Source organism: Sceloporus undulatus, chromosome 5 (assembly GCF_019175285.1).
Source record: "Sceloporus undulatus isolate JIND9_A2432 ecotype Alabama chromosome 5, SceUnd_v1.1, whole genome shotgun sequence".
Classification (NCBI taxonomy): Eukaryota; Metazoa; Chordata; class Lepidosauria; order Squamata; family Phrynosomatidae; genus Sceloporus; species Sceloporus undulatus.
This window is the reverse complement of record NC_056526.1, coordinates 29,306,613-29,321,153: the sequence shown is the minus strand read 5'-3', so window position 1 is coordinate 29,321,153 and position 14,541 is coordinate 29,306,613. Positions and strand designations below refer to the sequence as shown.

Here is a 14,541-nt window from a genome sequence, read left to right as displayed (position 1 = left end):
GTAAGCTGTTTGACAGTGGAACACACTCCCTTGGAGAGTGGTGGAGTCTCCTCCTTTAAACAGAGGCTGGATGGCCATCTGTTGGGGGTGCTTTGATTGTGAGTTCCTGCATGGCAAGGGGTTGGATGGCCTTGGTGGTCTCTTCCAACTCTATGATTCTATGACTAGAGAATAAGGATAAAGACCAAGCCATGAAAAGCAGAGAGATCCCTTGTAATGCCACAGGATCACATAAACTGGCAACTTGCTTACATGCATGTGAGCACTCATATTTTCAGATAAAAGTATGTTAAGAAAAGGGATCCTTCTGTTATTGTGCACTTTGGATTTTGGAATCCCAAATTGCCCAGTTCTTTTTCAAAGAGGAAGCAATATTTGAGGAATCCCTCATTATTAGGTATCACTCATCACTTTTATTTGAAAATCTTCACAATGTGCGGCGCATTAAATAAACTAATTAACTAAATAAATAGTTTGTCACAGCTCTTAGTTGCTTTGTGTGTCTCCTCTCCCTAATTACCAATGTGCACATATGTAATGATAAAATACTGCATTGTCTTCATGAAATAGCGTTACATGATTTCATCAGGATTTGTTCTGTACCATGTTTTATTAGTGGATACATGCCTCTGAGTTATTTATAAAATAGCAAAGAAAAGGAGTCAGTGTGATTGTACATCTTTTTGTGTGATATTTTCCCAGTTCATAGGAACATACTACTGAGGCACTGAACTAAAAAAATCTTAAGAATTTAAAAATATATATTTTAAAGCTGTGGGTGGTTGAATCCATGGATGCAGAATCTGTGGCTACCGAGCGTTGACTGTACCTTGGTAATGGAGGTGGGGAGATGCAAATGAACCAAAGAAATTGAAGGCCAGGGCTTACTCTGTGTGCTGCCCTTTTTAAATGTTAGAAATTTGCCTATTGAAACAAGAACACAGAGGAGAGAGAATTCATGGAACAATAAAAGAAGAACCTGGATAATTTTTTTTAGCAATATTAAAAAAAAGAAATAATCATCTGACACTCTTGAATGATACCTAATGCAGATGTTCACTAATAAACCATACTTAATTTTCATAAGTTATACATGCATTTTCATAAGTTATACAGTGAATCCTTGGAATCCAGAACCCCTGTGGATACCAAAATTAGTGAATGCTGAAGTCCTGTTAAATACAGTGGTGTAGTAAAAGGATGTCCCTTATACAAAATGGCAAAACCAAGGCTTGCTTTTTTGTGTTTTTTTTAAAAACATTTTTTTCAAGCTGTAGACAGTTGAATCTGTGCATGTGGAATTTGTGGATACAATGAGTGCTGACTGTTCTGTTTAACCTTGTTATGCATTTTTCTTTATAGATTGCAGACTTTGGCCTTTCAAATCTTTATCAGAAAGACAAATTTCTCCAAACTTTCTGTGGAAGCCCACTGTATGCATCTCCTGAAATTGTCAATGGAAGACCTTACCGAGGTCCAGAGGTAAGCAGAAGGAAGGAAGGAAGGAGAAAGAAAACATACTTATATGTTTTGGAGCATGTGAATGTTTGGAATCTGACTAAATGATCACAAGCTTTTCTTGATAACTGAAATAAATTTTCAGACATGAAAGACATATAAAATGTTTCTTTCATTTGGTTTTCATACCAAGTTCCAGATTTCCAATGGATATCCGTGTGTTCATTATTAAACATAGCTGGATGTTCTGTGCCTCTTGTAGTTTCTTGTAGGCTTTGGGGGTTGACTTTTTTAGCCCTTATGTTTCTTGTCTCTCTGCCTTAGGTTGACAGCTGGGCCCTTGGTGTATTACTTTACACGCTGGTTTATGGAACAATGCCCTTTGATGGCTTTGATCACAAAAATCTGATCAGGCAGATCAGCAGTGGAGAATATCGTGAGCCAACACAACCCTCAGGTATCAAGGAGATCTGGCAAACCAAATTAAAATTATAAGGGTTTTAAAAGGCTTGCTTTACCTATTTTGTAATTCTTGGTTTATGTAAGACTGAAATACCCGAAGCAAAAAGACCAATAAAAGTGGGGGGGGGGGGGTAGAGATTGTTCTTGACTAGTACCAGTGCCTCCCAGTTGAAATATGCATTGCTTCTAAAAGACATTTGTGGGAATTCTGGAGCAGCCTTCCCTAATGGTAGGGATGTGTTAGCAGATTCCCTTTGATAGCTCTAACATGTCATCTTTCAGGAAACCTACTCCATGATTAGGGTGCTAGAAACAATGGATAATTTTCCAGCCTACCTGGTACCTGGAATTCAGCACTCACTGTTCTAACAACAGAGGTTCTTGAAAAAAATCATGCCAGGGGACCAGAACTTCACTAAAGAACAATTTTTTTCACCAGAGAATGAACTTACTGCATTGGCCCTGGAAAGAGCCTGTAGTGTTCCAAAACGGAACGTTCTGGGGACACTTGGCAGCGGGGAACGGATTGTACCGCACAGCGAGAATGCTGCCACCGCTGAGCATCCCCATCCCATTCCAGATGCGTTCCAAAGGGGCCGATTTTCGGAAACGATTGAGAAGCGTTCCTGGAAATCGCCCCCTGGGGAACACATCCGGAACAGATGGGGATGCTCGGCGGTGGTGGCAGTGTTCTCTCTGTGCGGTAAAATCCATTCCCCGCCTCTGAGTGTAACCAGAATGTTCCGTTTTGGAACGCTACAGGCCCGTTCCAGGGCCAATGCAGTAAAATTCAATGTTTATCTTTTCCAGCAAAAAGCACTTTACATGGCTAAATATACAGCAACATGTCAGGAGCATCATATAATATAAAGTCATTAACATAACATTTACGTTTGTCTGCAGATATCTTGGTCACCATGAACTGTGTCAGTTCAGCATTGTTGCACTGAGTGAGCATGGTGTAGTCGTTTGTGTTTTGAATATGTCTCTCTGGGATATCAAGTTCAGCCATGGAAATCCACAGAGTGATATTGGACAAGCTGTGCTTAGAGGAAGGCAATGGCAAACCTCCTCTGAATAAATCTTCTAAGTAATCCCTGTGAGAGTGTCATAAATTAGAATTGACTTGCACATAACAAGGATAAGCAGTACATAGAAAACTAGCTGCCGACTCTAGTGTCTGTGCGTTTATGTGCCTTCCAGTTGCCTGTAAACTTAGGACAACCCCATGAATTTCTTAGGATTTTCTGAGGCAAATACAGTGGTGCCTCGGGTTACGAAATTAATTCGTTCCGCGGCTAATTTCGTAACCCGAAAAACCTTTGTAACCCGAATTGCCATAGGCGCTAATGGGGAAAAAAGCCGCGGCTCTGCCGCGGCTCCATTTAAACAGCGCCGGCGTTTTTTCGTAACCCGAAAAAACGTTCGTAACCCGAAACAATAAATCCCTATGGGATTTTTTCGTATCCCGAAAAATTCGTAAGCTGGGTAATTCGTATCCCGAGGTACCACTGTAATATTCAGAGGTGGTTTGCCATTGCCTTCCTCTGAAATATAACCTACAGCACTTGGTCTTCATTAGCAGTTTCCCATTCAAGAACTAACCAGAGCTGACCATGCATAACTTCACCATCAGATGGGATCTGGTGCATTTAGGGTATTTTGGCCATCTGTCTCATCAGACTCACCAAATTTTATTCTGGCCATTTCTGGAAGCAGACTGTTGCCCAGGGATAGAGATGAAATATTAATATCTGCCAGACTTTTACTTATTTTAAGATTACCCTTTCCAAGCATTTATTAGGGGGGAGGCTGATAGTCAAATAAATAAACAAAACATCCATATATTTCTATTGCAAGCTTAACTTGGCAAGCTAGTTATCTCTGTTCCTCTTGAAATATAATCTGTTATCAGTTGTTATCTGAATAAAGGCCTGCCCAAAAGTTCTTTTGAAAATAGATGTCTTACAGTTAGTGGATTTTATTGCTTTCAGGGAACTTTACCAGTCTGATTTTTCCTTTACCATTTTTTTGGCTAGTAGAAAGTCTCTTAGTCTTTGCAAATGAAATAGTGTAGACAAGCTGCAAAATGACACACAGTAACAATCTCAGTCTGAAGCATCTGTGCCTCTGTTTCTATTCCACTGCCAAATTCTTTGTATGCAAATTTAACTAGTTAAGTGCACTGAACTAGATCTCCTTTCTCTTCCATTCCCTCTGATATTTTCAAAAGTAATAATGCTAACAATATAGAAATACTGGAAAGGTGATACTTTCATCCACTTTAAAGTTCAAAGTTAATTATGATATAGGCTTGATTGGTAGTTCCACCAGCAATGTGTGTGCGCGCGTATATATGTCTTCAAGTCAACTGTTGACTTAGAAACATAGAATTATACCAATCCTATGAATTTCATAGGGCTTTATTAGGCAAGAAATACTCAAAGGCGGTGTTGCTTGTACCTTCCTCTGAAAGGTACATAGTATTCATTGGATTTGAGCAATGGATATTAATATTTTCTCTTTAGGGAAGTTCAAATGTTAACTGAGTTTAACAGCACAAAAGTAAAATAATGGGAAATTCTCCCATAAAGAGGACAGATCTGTTAACATCATAAACTGGACATGGTTAACAGCATTTTAAAATGACATGGTTTGCATGATTCACTTACACTTTAAATATTGAGATAGTATACAACATGCATGTGTGCATGTCTCAGAGAACCTAGGGGTAAATAAAAGTCCCAGATAGGTCATCCATAGGAAACGTTCTAGACTGGGGTGAGAAATCTGTGATCTTATATATGTTTTGGACTGTAACTCCCATCAAACATGGGAATTGTCCATGATGACTCATGCCGAGTAAGAGTTGGAGTCTTGCAGCATTTGGAGGGTTACAGGTTCCCATCCATGATCTAATAATAATAATAATAATAAAATTTTTATTTATACCCCGCCCTTCCAACGATCAGGGCGGCTTACAGAACAGTTAAAACTCACATAATCCATGTTACAATACAAAAAGATTAAAACCCTACAAATACAGCAATACATCAAAAATAACAAAAGAAAAAGCCCCATAGCCCCACCTCTTGGCCACGAAAGAGGAGGGAGGCCCACAGGATATTTAATCGGGGAATGCCTGTTGAAACAGGAAGGTTTTTAAATCCTTCCTGAATTGGGCCAGGGTGATAGATGAGCGGAGCTCAATGGGCAGCGTGTTCCAAAGGGCTGGGGCAGCCGTGGAGAATGTCCTCCGCGCGGTGGAGGTTAACCTAGCCCCAGGCACCTTCAGTAATTGCTGCCCAGATGTTCTGAGAGTGCGAGGCGGAATGTACGGGGAGAGGCGGTCCTTTAGGTATCCTGGGCCCAAGCCATTTAGGGCTTTATAGGTAATAACCAACACCTTATATTGAGCTCGGAAGCAAATGGGCAGCCAATGGAGGTCTTGTAGAACCGGTGTTATATGGCTGGTCCTGGGAGCACCAGTGACCAGCCGGGCTGCCATATTCTGCACCATTTGTAGCTTCCGAGTTTGGTATAAGGGTTGCCCCATGTAGAGTACATTGCAGAAATCCAGTCTCGAAGTTACCAGAGCATGTACAACAGTTTCTAGGTCCCTCTGGGCCAGGAATGGGCGCAGCTGGCGGATCAGCCGAAGCTGATAACAGGTGCTCTTGACCGTCGCGTTCACCTGAGCAGTCAGGTGAAGCGACGAGTCAAGAAGCACCCCCAGACTGCGCACGGAGTCCTTCACAGGGAGCGTGACCCCGTTCAGGACAGGTAGAACCACCTCCATTCCTGGACCAGGAGAACCTATCACTAGTACCTCCGTTTTCTCTGGATTCAATTTGAGTCGGTTTTCCCTCATCCAGCCCATTACTGACTCTAGACAGGCCACGAGAGGAGAGACGCCATCCCCAGTTACTGCATCAGTCGGAGACATAGAGAAAATGATTTGGGTGTCATCAGCGTACTGATAACCCCGCGCCCCATGTCTCCGGATGATCTCTCCCAGCGGTTTCATGTAAATGTTAAATAGCATGGGAGACAGAATGGCTCCTTGAGGGACCCCGGTTTTAAGGGGCCTCTCGTCGGAGCACACGTCTCCCAGCTGCACCATCTGGGACCTCCCGGAGAGGTAGGACCGGAACCACTGGAGCGCAGTGCCCCCGATTCCCACCTCTGCCAGGCATCCCAGAAGGATACCATGGTCTATGGTATCGAAAGCCGCTGAGATGTCCAAGAGCACCAGCAGGGACACGCTTTCCCTGTCGATGCTCAGACAGAGATCATCGACCAAGGCGACCATGGCCGTCTCAACCCCGTAACCCGCCCGGAAGCCAGTTTGAAATGGGTCCAGATAATCCGTTTCGTCCAAGACCGCCTGAAGCTGGATCGCAACCGCCCTCTCGATCACCTTTCCCAGGAATGGCAGCAGCGAAATAGGCCGATAATTATTATGTACCAGGGGGTCGAGGGAGGGCTTTTTTAGGATTGGTTTTACAATGGCCAATTTAAGATCCGATGGAAATCGCCCATCCCTCAAAGATGTATTAATTATCCAGCGTAACAATGTTACCGCCGGTCCCCCCTGGGCCGCTAACCACGAGGGACAGGGATCAAGAGAGCAGGTTGTTTTCCGAACACTTCCGAGGATCTTGTCCACATCCTCGGTACTCACCAACTCAAACTGATCCAGTTTAACATAGTCCACGGAGGCTCTGGACACTTCTACCCTAGGTTCTGCTATAATGTCAGCGTTCAGACCTTCGCTTATACGAGAGGTTTTACCCGCAAAAAAGTCGTTAAACAGGTCACAGCAGGCCTTAGAAGGTTTAAGAATCTGGTTCAGGGCGGGAGGGAGCTGAGTTAGCTCCCTGACCACCCTGAACAACTCTGCCGGACGCGACTCAGCGGACGCAATACGAGCACCATAGAACGAGTTCTTTGTTGCTCGTATTGCCTCTCCGTAGTCCTTTAACAGTTGGTCTAGGAGAGTCTTGTCGTCGAAGTGAAGGTGTTTCCGCCAACGGTACTCTAGCCGTCGCAGAACCCACTTCCTCGCCCGGAGATCTTCCGTATACCAGGGCTTACGTTTGGAAGCGGGCCTGAGAGGGCGCTTGGGAGCGATCCTGTGTATAGCCCTGGAAAGACCGGTATTCCAAATACCGGTGAGGGCATCAACAGAGTCGCCGTCATTTCCAACCGCGAGCCCCTCTAAGGCTTCTTGGAACCTCTCAGGTTCCATCAGCCTTCGAGGGTGGACCATTCTAACAGGTCCGCCACCCCCGGGGGGGGATCTGGGTAGAGGCCTTGATTTTCACCTCTACCAGAAAATGATCCGTCCATGGCAGGGGGGAAACATTAGCTATTTCCACCCACGGATTTTCCGCATCTGAACAGAAGACCAAATCGAGAGTATTACCCGCACAATGCGTAGGACCCTGTATCAGCTGGGACAGGCCCATGGCCGCCATGGTCTCCATGAATTCCCGGGCCGCACCGGATGGAACATGGCTGGCCGTGAGGGAGATGTTGAAGTCGCCCAGGACAAGAAGCCTGGGCGTCTCCAACATCAGCTCAGCGACCAGCTGTGTCAGCTCGTTAAGGGAGTCCGCTAATGCACGGGGTGGCCGATACACTAACAGAATCCCTAGACTGTCCCTAGCCTTTAGGGTCAGGTAAATACACTCGATATAGGAGGTCTGTCAGATGTGGTTCCTGGTGAGGGACATGGTGTTCCTATGTACCAAGGCCACACCCCCCCCCCCGCCCACCTAACCTGCGCTGGTCCTTCACCGAGTACCCAGCAGGCAGGGCCTGAGCCCACACAGCGTCCCCTTCAGGCCCCAGCCAGGTCTCGGTAATGCAAGCCAGGTCACACTTAGAGTCCTCCAACAGATCCTGGAGGATGTGGGTCTTGTTATTAAGAGACCTGGCATTGCACAGGAGCAGTGACAGGGTTTGTGGCACGGTTGGAGAGACCCTCAGGTCCTTCAGGTTGGGAGGGGGACAGGAAGGCGAGATAGATATAACGCATCGATCACGCCTTCCCCTGGAACGGAAGTCCCTTCTCCCACCACCATACCTCCCCCTGCCCCACACAACCTCAATAGGAGCTCCGCCCACCAAGATGTTATCCCTGGCCCAGGCATCCCCCGCATCCCTTTCCTCCCCCCACCCCTCTATGGCTACTAAAGGAGCAGAGGTTAGCCACTACAGGCATCCTCTGCTCCCGGGCTGATCCGACGCCTCTCACACCAATAAAAGCTGCGCAGCTGCGCAGTTCCGCAGCAGCGGTGCTCCCCAGTCCGTGGGCGGCACTCCCGGGGCGGTGCGCAGATGCGCACCTCTGACACCCCGGGAGGAGGCCGCTTGGCAAAGGCGCAGTCCTGGCAGCGGCAGCGACAGAGATGGTCCGGCGTGGAGGCAGGAGGGGGCGTGTCAGGGAGGGGCCGGTTGCCCGGCTTTATACCCGCCGCTCTCACCTGGCGGGCTCCTCCCTGGCTTCCCCCCAGATGGTCCTTAAAGGCCCCGCGCGCTTAACTGGCCGTCAAACGCCAAAGCCAGTGGCAAACGCCAAGAGTCCCAAAAGAGTCCCGCTGCGGTGCTCCCCAGTCCGTGGGCGGCACTCCCGGGGCGGTGCGCAGATGCGCACCTCCGACACCCCGGGAGGAGGCCGCCCAGCAAAGGCGCAGTCCTGGCAGCGGCAGCGACAGAGATGGTCCGGCGTGGAGGCAGGAGGGGGCGTGAGAAAACAAGAGAAATCAATTTCTTTCATGGGAAGAATTTTCTGCCTCATGCGCATTCGACATCAGACTGCAATGTAAACACATCGCATTTATATGTTTTCCTTTCAAAATACACAGTTGTGTTCATTTTATCTTAAAATATAGTCCCCCCCGTACATACATTTTAATATTTTTTTAAAAAACAAAATTTGTATTGAGCCAAGATTGAGTTGTTTTGAGCCAAAATTCTGAGACGTATGAAAAGTAAAGGGATAATTATTCAGATCTACTCATCTTAATTCCTGATTTGGTCTGTACTGCTGGTCTTACACGCAAACAGCTGGATATCAAGGAGAAATGTTACCTTAGCATTCTCCCTGAGATCTGTCTTTTTCAGTGCTTGAAATTGTTATGTAAAATAGCAAAAGCATTAGTGTTAACAGTTATGTATCATGGTAACATTCTAGGTGAGGTTTGGGGTAATGTGTTAGTAACACACACACACACACACATTTAAAAATGGGAAAATGGCCACATCCACCCCATGATTCTAGCAATAGCCACTTGGGAAGTAATGAGTAAACTCTTTTGGATTATTAAAAGACAGATAATTTGTAATTGATACTTTGGCCAGGGCATAGCATACATATGTACCTCCTAAAAATAAAGCAACAATATATCTTACAGCACTGAGGTATCTTGTTTTATGTCATTGTACTGATTTAGAATTAAAAAACTGAAAAAAATCTTAAGATACACTTGTTTTAATTACTATCCTTTGTAGATGCTCGTGGTCTGATCCGATGGATGCTGATGGTGAATCCTGAGCGCAGAGCAACCATTGAAGACATAGCCAATCATTGGTGGGTTAACTGGGGCTATAAAAGCAGTGTTTGTGATTGTGATACCCTTCAAGACTCTGAATCCCCTCTGCTGTCTAGGTTCATAGACTGGCATCATCGTTCTAGTGGCCTCCAGCCAGAGACTGATACCAAAATGAAGTGCCTTTCCAAACCAAAGGGATCTGAAGTCACGGTAGAAAGACAGCGGTCCCTGAAAAAATCAAAAAAGGAAAATGACATTGCACAGTCTATCCAGGAAGGAGGAGTTGAAAATGCATGCAAATTAAACTCCAAGAGGCCCAAAGGCATCTTGAAGAAGAGGAGCAATAGTGAACATCGATCTCATAGTGCAGGATTTATCGAAGGAGTAGTCAGTCCAGTATTACCCTCCACCTTTAAATTGGAGCAAGAGTTATGTAGGACAGGCACATCCATTAAGAGCATTGTAGAAGCAGAGGTAACAGGTAAATACAGTGTTAAACAGTCTTCCATAATGCCAAAAAAAGGAATCCTCAAAAAGACTCAGCAAAGAGAGTCTGGCTACTATTCATCTCCAGAACGGAGTGAATCTTCGGAACTCTTGGACCATAGCGAGGCGGCAGCAAATGGAGACACATCCCCAGGCATCATTGAAACATTACGGATTGAGTCTCACAGCCATTCCTACAGGCGCAAAGGTATTTTAAAACATAACAGCAAATATTCCACCAGCAGCACAGATTCAGCTTTGATCAGCCCTGAATCACCAACACTGGAAGCCATGGAGGAAGCAGTCTTGCCTGGAGAAGGATTATCTCGAAGTTACAGCCGCCCTTCTAGTGTCATTAGTGATGACAGCATCCTGTCCAGTGACTCTTTTGACTTGATGGACTTGCAAGAGAACAGGCTTCGAATCAGGAGTTGTGTGTCAGCTGAAAATTTTCTCCAGATCCAAGATTTCCAGGGACTACAAAACCGATCACGACCACAGTACCTGAAACGCTATCGGAATCGGACAGGTGACAGCAGTTTTTCCCTCCTTACAGATATGGATGATGTCACTCAGGTCTACAAGAAAGCTCTGGAGATCTGTAACAAACTTAACTAGCAGACAAGAGACAGCAGAACTGGAAGGAAAGGGTTTGGGGTACCTTTATGATGGAGTTGGCTCAATCATCAATTTGCTGACAGTTATAGCATTATTGAAGTGACATAGAACAGACAGGTTGAGCAGAAATCCTTCAGCTATGTTGTGGAAAAATTCATCTCATGCTCATTATGCATTCCTATAACTCATGTAATCAAAATACTACCTAATGTCCAAAAGACATTACAATAATGTATGAAGCAAAACCTCTGGAATCTGGCAGACAGAAAGGGATCATATTCCAGTGGCTGTAAGTTGAGGCTAGACAAAATGTAAACTGGAAAAAGGGTAAATGTATTTATATTAGAGAAGGTAACTAATCACTGGAAAAGCTATATTGCTAAAGTTTTTTTCCCCAAAAATTCATTTTAAAAGAAAAAGTAGTTAAGTTTAAAAAACTATTTGCAGGTGCATTTGTTAACATCGATATGGTCGAGCTAATTATATTTTCAGATTACCTGCCAAGTAAGGCCATGATCCAGAGTACAAATGTGCAGCAGAAGGCTTCCTGCTGCACATACTGATAAATGTATGATTTCCAGTTGAAGACTGGCACGATCAGTTATAATGCTACCTTGAGAAAAGCATTAAGGATTTGAGTGGAAAGTATTTTGTATAGAATTTAGGCTAGGAAGACATAGCAATGTAGTAATGAAAAGTTGGGAGTGAGGAAGGTTATCTTTTCCCAAGAAAAAAGAAGCAAACAAGGGCTCTGGAAATCTGCAGAACATGGCTCCAAATTGGAGAGAAGTGGCAGCTTCAATGAGATCTTGAATTTTTCCTGTGTTTCAGGGAAAACATGAAAATGGATTGGTAGCTTTTGTTCAAACTTCAATACAACTGCTTTTTCTACATAGTCTGTTTTCAGTGCACCTGTGATTTCCACCTGACTAGACACAATCCAGAGAAAGGATTGATTAATGCCCTTGAAACTGATGTACCATCATTATTTTATTAAATAATTGTGCCCTGCTGGTTTCGGGCATATGCTGATTTCTTGGAATTAGTCTATATTCCATATCTTTCTTTCATTCATTTCTTATACCTTCCCCAGTTTCCCTGGTGGCACAATAGTTAAATGCCTGTATTGCAGCCACTCACTCACAAACCATAAGGTTGCAAGTTCAATCCCAACCAAGGGGGCTCAAGCTTGACTCAGGCTTGCATCCTTCCAAGGTTGCTAAATTGAGTACCCAGATTGTTGGGGGCAACTAGGTTACACTTTGTAAACTGCTTAGGGAGTGCTTAAGTGCACTGATAAGCAGTATAGAAACGTTCTTCCTACTTGCTACTACTAGGACAAGAGGGATGAAAACCAATGGAAAAAATGTTTAGTCTCTTCAGAATCAAAATAACATAAGAGGAGGTTAAGGGGTGGGCTAAATATAGCTGAATGGGCCAGGCTAATACATCATGCTAAAAGGAACCACTGATAATGTTAAACAAGATTAAGACAAGAAGACAATATGCAAGGAAATAGGATATCTAAGCAGTACCAGTCAGAGCTAAAGTATCTCCTTGCCAGTAGTCTCTTTCCATATATTATGCATGTAGGCTACAAAAAAGCTGGAATCAATCAGGAAAGGATGCACTTAAAACAATGCATGGAAGACTTTTCAGAACACCTTTCAAAAGCAGCCTAGAAAGCTGCCCTCACTGCAACTCCTGAAGAAGAAATTTTGAAGGGGGGGAACCCACTTGTTCATCTGTGCAAACTGTATAAAGATTAAGAAATGTTATGCTATACCTTTGGTTACGCAAACTGATAAAATAGAATTGCAAATTGTTTAGCTGCAGAATTTGAGTTTTACAGTGACACTTTCAGGAGCCTTAGCACAGAATTCCAGAGCCCTTGTCAGTAAGTAAATTGTAAAGGAAGAGAATGAATGTGGTTTATAAGGAAGAAGAAAGTAACAGTAAATTTGATGAGGAATTCAATTTAAGAATGCATATGTATTGTGGATGATACTGCATGGCCAATGGGGTCAAATAAGAGAAGACAAGAAATACACCTGATTGAGATAATTGAAATATTGCAGTTAAAGGCTTCAACTCCCATAAAGGTACCACTTGGGTCTACTGGATTATGTGAATGTAAGCCTCTCTTTAAATAGGCACTATGTGTTTGACAGGTCTGGGCAATTCAGAATCACTTGGCTTACTTTTGTTCAGTTATCCCAGCAAACAGTTCTTTAGTTCCAATAGAGCTGAATTATTAAAGTAGTTTACCGTGTTACATTGTTTGCAGCTTAAAGTCAGTCATCAGTCTAACTATAAGTGACAGGTTAAGATTCTGTTCTTATGTTTAACTAGTCATGATTTTAGTTAGGAACAGAATTTGGTCCACTCAGTCATGGCTCCAAAATCTCAGGAAACTAGTGCCAAACTCAAGATTTCCCAAAGTAAAGTACATGAAAATACCTGAGCTAGAAGAATGTGTGGTTTTATATTTCTCAGAGTTGTGTCCATGTGGATGATTTTGCATAAGAACACTTTCACTGCACAATGACAGGTAAGCTAGTTAGCTCTAGTTTACAAGAATTACTATTCCAGTTGTTTAGAATAGGTGTTTCTCTCCACAAACATTGATACACATTAATAATCTAACTGATCAAAATGGCACTGAATACCCACCAAATCCATATCACCACATTTAACAGATATGAGCGCAATTACCCCCTTTTCTTGGTGTGGTGAGAAAGGTTTCCCATTGTTTTTAATACTACTTGATCACTGAGACAGTATGATGCTAGGGACATACTTCTATTGACTGGTAACTGATCCTATGTACTGTATACCATAAGCAACCCAGTCCTAAAGCATATTTAGTCAGAAATAAGTTGTACTGAATTTACTGGGGCTTACTTCCAAGTAGGTGAGCACAGGATTGTTGCCTTAGAGAGGTACAGCTGCTTAAATATTTGCTGTGCCTTTGTGTGTGTGTGTATGGGGGGGGGATGTTTCAGCAGTTTTGGATATATGCATCAGCATAAAGCGCAGTGTTTTGAATCAGGTAAAGCCTTGCTCCCTTGGATGCTGTGCCAGGACCAATCTAAAGTCCTAATGGAGCTTGATTTTAGCAGAACAGTGCTGTTTTATACTGCCTGTCCATCAAGTTCAATTAAACATTTAATTGATGTATGCAATGAAGGAGAGGGGATTCTCAACTGCTCCTGGGTAGAACCAGGAATCACATCCAAACTGAGCTCTACCTAAGCTGATGCCCAGGCCTGCCATTTTGAGTACAAATGTGAATGAGTGATTGATTGCTGCCAAACTGGAAATATGTTCTGTAGGGATTTACTGGCATGTTATCATTCCTAGAAGAAGCAGAACACTTGACTGCACATTGTTATTATTAGCGTTATGTATTTTTTTTCTTATTTAATTTGGGAAGGTTTTTTTTTAATTTCAAAGCTAACTTTTTTATTTGAATTTGTCATTTTTTTTAATTTATTGGTCTGAAAGCCATTTCAAAGGTATAATAATATATTTTGGTGTAATTTAATTGGTACAGCATTATTTTACAGCTCTGGCCAAATTGTTACCTTAAAAATGTTGCTTTTCTTTTTTGTCTTGCTCATTGGTTGGTTTGATCTCTATGAGGCAGGGGGAAAAGCTGGATAATCACCCAAAGTATTTGTATTTTTAAACTGATATTGTCTTTTTGTATGAAATAAAAAAACCCAGTAAAAATGTGAATGGTGTTGCTTCTTCTCTGCACACATATTTTTAAAATAAATTCATTTGGGGGCTGTAGTTTATTATTATTTCAAAGAAGATTCCAACATATTCAGGGAAAATGTGCTAGAGTTGAATCTAAGCCTTTGTCCCCTATATGAGCTGATGAGAAATGATGTGGGTGGTTTTTGAAATTAAATGCTGTGAGAAGTTCAGGGCATTGATAGGGCAATCTTGT

At 43.3% G+C, this 14,541-nt stretch overlaps 1 protein-coding gene across 2 annotated transcripts in view; it reads left to right on the top strand.

Moving 5' to 3' along the window:
- The window catches only part of NUAK1 (NUAK family kinase 1), a 79,430-nt gene extending 65,106 nt beyond the window's left edge, over positions 1-14,324 (top strand). For both annotated transcript variants that reach the window (XM_042470649.1, XM_042470648.1), the window contains 3 exons: positions 1,363-1,482; positions 1,783-1,915; positions 9,439-14,324. In XM_042470649.1, coding sequence (XP_042326583.1) covers positions 1,363-1,482; positions 1,783-1,915; positions 9,439-10,583 — 1,398 coding nt within the window. In that variant the 3' untranslated portion in view covers positions 10,584-14,324. The remainder of the gene's footprint in view (positions 1-1,362; positions 1,483-1,782; positions 1,916-9,438) is intronic.
- The last annotated feature ends 217 nt before the right edge of the window (positions 14,325-14,541 follow it).